Raw genomic sequence first — 8,633 nt, 5'->3', positions numbered from 1 at the left:
CATCCTCCCAAATAATCCTGTATCAATTTTGCATAAACCTACACATGCCCAGGTTGTGTCCCCCAACTAGACTATAAGCCTCGGGAAGATAGGGATTGTTTTATTTTTAACTTTGTTTCTCCAATAAGCACAGTATCTATCACATAGGAGGCACTTCATAATGTTTATTAATTCATTGATTCCATCTCAGCCCATCCTGTTGAATTAGATTAGTAGGAAGTCTCTATGGACTCAAAGGGGTCAAGGCTAATAGACCTGAGAAAGGGAACTGTGTTTTGCTAGAAAAGAGCATTAGAATGGTGTCAGAAAACCTGAGTTTAAATTCCTGCTCTGCCCACTTAGTGGCTATGTGGCTCTAGACAAGTAACTTTGCCACTCAGCCTGATTTTCATAAAATGAGATTTGTATAGGATTTAAAAATTCATTGCAATAAATGGGATTTCAAAGTTTCCTTTTCAGTTCTCTCTAATGCTAACAAAGGAGAATGTTAATAGGGCTGAGACATTGGAAGAGAACTATGAGAGACAGATGGAAGTTAAGCTAAAAGAAGAGAAGATCTGCAATACTAAATCCTGCAAGAGGTGCAGAAGTGGTAAAAAAAGGGATGAGCACACAGATTGTTTGTTTTACCTCACTGGCTCTTGCTTATATTTAAAACAGACTTCTTGCCCAAGCTCATTTTCCTTTGGAGCCCCTCTTGACCAATTCTACTTACTTGAAATATTGGCCAGTGGAAATCTATTGCAAAGAAAAAGAGAAGTCTCCAGTTTGGGGAAGATGCTCAGGAGGAACAATTTCTCCTGGTGTAAAAGAATTTGGGCAGGTATATAAATAGGAATTTCTGATATACTGGGAAGTATCTGTCCTGAACTTAAGAAGAAGAATGGGGAGTACTTGGAAAATCCTGCTGCTACTGGACCTGGCTACAGCAGTCATAGCTAGACCTAGAAAAACGTTGACCTTCAAGGATGCTTCAGTTTTGGCTGCACGCAAGTTTAATCAGAACTTTAAATGAAGGATCAAAATATCGTGTTGTGGAGTCCAGTGTCTCCACTCCAGTGAGTATACACTGGGATTCCTTGGGGTCTATGTATTAGGGGCAAGGGGAAACCACAAGAATATACGAAACTGTTGGGCAGTAGATTGTAATGGAAAGTGCTGAACTTGGATCTGGATTCCTGACCTAGAGCTGAAATTGAATTGTATGATTTTTCTATAAATATCTACAGTATCGAAGGGCCAGCTAGATAGTGCAGTAGATAAAGTTCTGGACCTGGAGTCAGGAAGATTCATCTTTCTGAGTTCAAATCTGGGCTCAGACAGTTAACTAGCTAGGTGATCCTGGGTAAATCATTTAATCCTATTTGCCTCAGTTTCCTCATCTATAAAATGAGCTGGGGAAAGAAATGGCAAAGCACTCCAGTGGCCTTTACTAAGAAAACCCCCCAAAAGAGTCACAAAGAATCAAATATGTCTGAAATGATCAAACAACAACAACAAAGTATTTACGTCCTTGTTGAACAGCTTAGAGGTGGTCAATTTTGTTCAGGGGTCAATGAGGCCAGCTTTGTCTACCACTGCTGAAGAATAGTGTGGTAGAAAAGAACCTTGGATTTGGGGTCAAAGACAGAGTTCTCTTATTTACACCCTGTAGAAACTTGAAACAAGTTATGTAACTTCTCTAGATTTTATTTTCCTCAGCTATAAAACAAGGAAATTGGATTAAAACAATATTCTTCATCTTTCTATGTGTGTCATGGAAACCTATTGTCTGTGGAAACCTATTGAGTCCTTTTCAAAGTCATGTTTTTAAATAACAGAAGGAAAAACTAAATTTCAGTTAGATATTAAATAGAGTAAAGATGTAATTTTTTTCTTTCTGAGTTCACAGACCCTTTGGGAATCTGGGGACCAAGGTTAAAAACCTTTGGGCTAGATGTGCTCTAAAGTCCCCCTCAGCTCTTAATTCCATGAGTCATTTCCAGGACCTAGAATAGGGAGAAGTCAGAAGTAGCTCCTCATCTTTTTTGTCTCCTACCTCAACACCACCCCAGAGTGACCATACCTTAGATCTCAGCATCTCTCAAAATGACATTATGATTTCAAATGCTTATATACCAATACTAATATGCAAAGTACAGGTTATTAAAAAGCAAAATAGAAATTTTAATGTGAAGAAGTAGGGCCTCATGAGTATCAACAAGGACTGGTGGGCTAAGACTTGTGCCTGGAATACAGTAATATGGTATGTTTTTGAGCTCAGATCTCATTTGTTTTGCCTGGCCTTGGTGGATAAATATAGGAGGAGGAGGAGGAAATTGTAGAGAAGCAGACTTGAGCTCCATGTTAAAAAAAAAAATCTTCCTCACACTTAGAACCACTCAAAAGTGAGATGGGCTGCTTTGGAAGGTGATAGGTTACTCCTCTCAGAGACCTTGAAAGGAAGGTGAGATGATAACATGTCAGGTACACTGTAGATGGGTCTAAAGAGTTGAGTATGGGGGGCTAGATGGCCTCTGAGGAGATCAGTTTACAGTTGAGGTATTCTGTAATCCTTTTCTTATCAGCTAAGAGAATCCATTTTTCCACTGACTTCCATCTCTACCCTCCTCCCTCTACCCCCCAAGCCAAAGCTTACATTATAAATTAAAATAAACTAATTAGTGATGGTTCTGCTGATAGCACCTCTCAGAATCAGGTAGCCCAAGGTGCTGCTATCACCCACTTTTGCTGTTTGTATATCATTTAGACCCCACTGAAGAGAATTAAAAGTCAGCTCAGCTGATATGATTCAGATCCACAAACTCTCAGGATTCAGTTCAGTTCTATTAAGTGCCTACTATGTACTATGTACACAAAACCAGAAAGGACAAAATTCCTGACCTCAAGGGGTTGACTTTCTTTGGGGGAACTTGCATTCAGATAAATTATAATACATTAAAACTGATCTCACAACCATAAACAGTGTTTACTCCCATGATGGTCGATGCTGGGTATATGTGTGTCTTCATGATGGAAGGCAGCTCAGCCTTGAATCCAGACTGGGAAGGACAACTATGGATGCTTTCTCTGCTCAGCAAATGTCTTAGTCACGCTATCTCACTTAGCCTCTCTTCCTCTTTGCTCATATTCATCCTATTTTCTCATACACAGGCACACCCAACTCCATCCACCATGTCTCCAGGTCCCATCCAACTCCACCAACACAGATCAACTACATGGCTATTCCACACTTTCTGAACCACCAATCTGCCTACTTCCTAAATGCCCCATAGATACTGATATGCAGCCACTCCCATCCCTGGCTACTCCCCAAATGATGAGAGTTATATCAGGGACAGTCCTATAAGCAAAAGACAAATCTATGGCCCTCTTAGCAGAAGCGTGAGACCTGGATTCACATTCTGTTTTACACTAGCTGTGTGACCAGGCAAATTTCTGAGAGGGTTGGACTTTGATGGTCTCTAAGATCCTTTCCAGTTCTAAATCTATTATAATAATAGCTATTGTGTATACAGCACTATAAGGTTTTTCAAAGTGCTTTACATATGCTAACTCCTTTGAATCTCCAAGAACCCTTTGAGGTAGGTGCTCTTATTATTCCCATTTTACAGATGAAGCACAGAGAGGTTAAATTCCTTGCCTATGGTCACACAGCTGGGGGGGGTGGGGTGGAGATAAGGAAGGTGTGTGTCTCTGAAAGTCCTTGTTGTTCAACAACAAGGTTCATTTGGGGTTTTCTTGGAAATAATACTGGAGTAGTTTGCCATTTCCTTCTCTGGCCCATTTTACCGATAGAGAAACTGAGGCAAACGGAGTTAAGTGGCTTGCCTAGTTCACACAGCTAGTAAGTGTCTGAGGCTAGATTTGAACTTAGGAACATCAATCCTCTGATTCCAGGCCCAACACTCTATGTACATGGCTTCACCTAGTTGCCTTATGAACCTGAGTCTTTCTGACTCAAGGATATACCTTCCTAATATTCTGAGAGACAGACTGTCAGAAAATTCTTGTTTATATTGCTTATTTCAAAAGATTTGTGATTTCATTGGCATGGGTACCCAGCCTGACTTCTGTTGCTTCCTCCAATCCCTCTTTCCATATAAACTATAACTCCGCTATATTTCTTGATCTTACATGGCTAAAATAATTCTTCTTTGTGATTGTGATTACTTGTGATTACTCTTCCGGTGACTTCCTTAGAGTTAGCTCAACTGGTTCTCTTTTCACCAACACAAGCCCACTGGGTCTCAAGTCTTTCCAGGTAGAACCTGTGCTCTGGTAGTACAGCTTTGGGGAAGACAGGATCACCTTCACACCACAATGGGGCATGAAACTAGGACCTTGGAGTATGAGACCTTTGTTGACCCTAATTTTTTTTTTAACCCTGATGTTTTAGGACTTACCTATCGTGTTGTCATTAAAATTCATAATAAGGGAAACAGAGTGTCTTTTCTCAGAGCAGCGGGATGCAGAAACCTGTGCCTTCAGAGATAATGGAGTGAGTATCATTCGGCTTTGGAGGTAGCTTCTGGGGCTTTCTGTGATTCCCCAGGATGGGTTCTCATTGCAGAAATTTACCTTGTTTCACTTCATTGTTGAAATCCTAAGTTGTAATACTCCCCCATTCCTGGGTCACTGTGTCTCTTTCTTGAAATTATAACATCCAGACTTGGCATCTGAACAACCCATAACCTCTTTTTCTTAAAAAAAGTTTTATTAATGATTTTGTTTTTTATACCATAATTCCTAATATATAGCACTTTCAATAGAACCCTTTTTCATATGCTATATTTACCATCTATGTTCCCCTGTCCCTCATCTCTGCTGATATTGTGATATCACTTGTCCTCTGCAACCAGAATTAATTATTGCATTTATTCCAAACTCAATCTTCTAGTAACATGTAATTTTCCGTGATAAATAATTGATCAACACAGAATAACATTATATAGATGAGAAATACCTTTGAGGTTCTTTGGGTCTAAATTTCCATATGAGGTAATGGGCATAAAGAGGGGGAATGATTGACTTAAGATCATACAGAAAGGTTGAGAAATATGGGAGACTTGTACTGGTAAATGTTTAACAACTGACTTTCCCCTTTCCACAAAATGTACACACTTAAATTTAATCTGCATTCTTAATATTTCCTCTATCAGTTTCTTAAGTTTAGACAATAAGTTAAACATTAAATCAAGCTCTGATTTGTAATTTTGCCCACTTCTGAAGTATTGATGCTCACTCTGAAAATTTAGCAGCTATTATGAGAGCAATTTGAGCTAGCTCCAGTACATCTCTGACTGTTGAAAAATAGAGAGGCAGGAGACCTGAATGGTTTCTAGTCTCAATTTTGACACCAAATCTGTGTGATTTTGAGTAAGTTGTTGAATATCTCTTTCTTCTTCATAATGAAGAGTTTGAATTAAATAATCTATTCCTTCACTTTTGATGTTCCTTCTTTTTTGAACTGGTTGAATATCTGGACTGAATTTCTACCTTTGCTATAAAACAAGGGAGAGGAGCCAGACAGTAGACTATTCTTCCTGAGAGGATGAGAAGTATTTTTCTAACCCTCATACATTTCTTCGCTCTTTCCTGATCAGTTGGAAAAGGAATGTACGGCAAATTTTGCCAGCCTATCTCGTTTTGGACTCCATTCTGTGGAATGCAATGACATTGGCAGTAACAATAATCAGGTAAGTAATCAGTAGGTTTGTTGTAGAAATGCAACCCAAGATTGGGAGTTTTGAGCTCCTCTGTGTGTGTGTGTGTTTTTTTTGTTGTTGTTGTTTTTTGGTTTTTTTTGGTTAAACTGGCCCAAGACAAGAATCTAACTGGGGTAACTCCCTAGATTTCCACTCAGACCTCCAGAAATTGTAGCATAAAACCTTGATGGAAAACCAACATCTCAGGAAACAGGAAGTCCTGCCTCACATAGACCTATGAAACTGAGAAATGTAAATCTAGACTTACCAAAAAGGAAAACTGTGGACAAGCCAGAAAATTTTAAAATATTCTGACCAAAGGTCTCATTAGATTTGATTACTCAAAGAAAATGAACTGAAGTTGATCAAGTCTGTGGTCATTGTGACTTGCCAAAAGTTGATCAGCCATAGTTTTTCATTATTATGGCAAGGGTCTTTTAGCTGCCATTCTGCTTCTCCCCTTTTGACTCTTCTGGAGTTATATTTGAGTCCCATCTCCACCATTTACAAATTGAGTAACTTTGGATAATCTCTTTCTGTCTCAATTATCTCCTCAGTCAAAAAAGAGGGAAGGGGTGGACTGGATAATTTCTAAGGTTATCTCTATTTTAACATTCTGGAATTGTGAGCTGAAATATGTTTCTATGTAATATAATAAAGAAAACTCAGGTTTGGGAATTGGGAAATGTGTTCTATACTTACACTAATCAGTGAATATAGATTATTGGGCTATTCAGTAAAATACTATGAATTATCAATGTATTATGGATTCTATATATTATGACTGTACATTTGGAGAGTACTTTGGCAGTTACAAAATACCTGGACATAATTTATCCTATTTAATTCTTGCAGGTATGTGAGTATGATTGTTTCAGTCTTTTTTATTATCTTTTGTGAATATGGGGCGTTGTGAAAAATTTTAGATTCCATCTTGCTTCCCAAAGACTCACATTATTAATTTGTATTTTTCCCATTCAGGATCGTTCTAAAAGATCTACATCTGATGGAATCATAGATACCAGGTCTCTTCCACCCAGGATTAGACACATATATGAGCAGGCCAAATATGACATCATAAGGAGAATCCTGAGTAACTTTTGAGGAAAAGAATTAGAATGGAGTCAGTGAAATGGAGAAACTTTAGTCACTATAAAAGCTATACCTTTATTCCTCTCCTCCACTTTGACTGGAAAATCCTCCTTCCTTGCTTTGACTGGAAAATTTAAAAAAAAAATTGTAATTAAAACTCTTTACAGTTGTCAATTTTTACTTCGGAGTCTATGTTTGGTCATATTCCCTCTAACCCTAACACAGATCTGGAACAAATTTCTTTTAAGACTTTTGATTTAATTTAAATATTCAATTAAGCAATTATTTTTTCTCCTTTCCACCTTTCCCCATCCTCATTAGAGGAAAAAAAAGAAATCTCTTGGTAACAAATATGAATATATTCAAATAAAATGGATTCTCAAGTAGGTTCTATTTAAAAACAACAACAACAACATATCTCATACTTCATCATTGGTCCTCTGGAACTGTGGTGAATTCAACAAATATTTTTATTAAATATTCACTATGTGCTAAGTGCTGTGTCAAGTGCTGGGAATATATAAGTCTCTGCTTTCAAGAGACAATACATAATGTTAGAATATATTGTTAGATAATAACAATAGTTATTATATATTATATAATGGCATTACATAATAACACGTAATAGAAAATATTCATCACTAATAATAATAGCTAATATTTATATAGTAGTCTTAAGATATTTTACAAAAATCTTATTTTGTCCACAACAAACCCCAGATAAATGCTAATTAAGCCCAATTAATAGGTTAAGAACTTGAGACAGATAGAAATTAAGTGACTTACATTGCTAGATATATCTGTCTAGAGTTGAATTCAGATCATCCTGACTCCAGGTCCAGCACTCTATCCCAACTGTGCCAACTAGTTGCAAACAATTATTTATAATTAAGATTTATTTAAAATAAATTAGAAATAATCAATAGAGGCAGCACTAGCATTAAGAGGAATTGAAATATATTCTTATAGAGGGTGAAGTTTTAGATGGGATTTGAAGGAAGCCAGAGAATCCAAGAGACAGATGAGGAGAGGGGAAATTCCAGTAATGGGGATCAGACAGTGAAGATGGACAAAATAAGCAGCAGAAGTCATTGATAATGGATTATAGAGTGTGGAGAGTAAAAAAGTATAAGAAGATTGGAAAGGTAAGAGGGGGAGGTAGGGAATGAAAAGCTTTGAATGTCAAACGGAGGACTTTGTATTTGATTCTAGAGGTGATAGGAAATCCCTGGAGTTCTTTAAGTTAGAGGGATGACATGGTCCAATGTACAGTTTAGGAAAATCACTTTAGTAGCTGAATGGAAGATGATTGCAGGGAGGAGAGATTTGAGGCAAGAAGAGCCAGCAGGGTAGTGCAATAGTCAGAGTGTGAAGTAATATGAGGGGTGTGATAATATCAGAGGAGAAAACATGAATTTGAGAGACATTACAGAGGTGCAGTGGATGGGCCACGGCAGCCGATTGGGTATGGGGTGAGAGATAGGGAGGAGTCAAGAATGGCATTTAACTTAGAAGAATGATGTTGCCCTCCCCACACATAACAAATTTAGAAAAAGGGAAGGACATAATAGGGTAATAGTATAATAATGAGTTCATGAGTATATATGATATTATATAATTTATCAAATATATTCTATAACAATGAGCATAATAATGAATTTATTAGCATATATATTTTATATTGCATATATATGTTCTATAATGTATAATCATGAGGATAATAATGAGTTCAATTTTGAATGTGCTTAGTTTAAGATATCTATGCAGTTTGAGATGCCCAGTCAAGTGCATTTAAAATTGTTTGCATTTACAATGATTATTACTTTTTGTGTA

The 8,633-nt window shown here is 37.3% G+C and overlaps 1 protein-coding gene across 1 annotated transcript; it reads left to right on the top strand.

Annotated features, from left to right (window-relative positions):
- Window positions 1-680: 680 nt before the first annotated feature.
- On the top strand, window positions 681-6,980 carry LOC105749565 (neutrophilic granule protein-like). Its single transcript, XM_012543430.3, is given in 5 exon segments — window positions 681-1,006; window positions 1,008-1,058; window positions 4,400-4,501; window positions 5,607-5,699; window positions 6,690-6,980. Coding segments are annotated over 5 exon segments (492 nt in total). The 5' UTR covers window positions 681-883; the 3' UTR covers window positions 6,813-6,980.
- Window positions 6,981-8,633: the final 1,653 nt, after the last annotated feature.

Source organism: Sarcophilus harrisii, chromosome 1 (assembly GCF_902635505.1).
Source record: "Sarcophilus harrisii chromosome 1, mSarHar1.11, whole genome shotgun sequence".
NCBI classification, from domain to species: Eukaryota; Metazoa; Chordata; class Mammalia; order Dasyuromorphia; family Dasyuridae; genus Sarcophilus; species Sarcophilus harrisii.
Note: the sequence above shows the minus strand (reverse complement) of the source record. Positions and strands in the feature narration are given on the sequence as shown.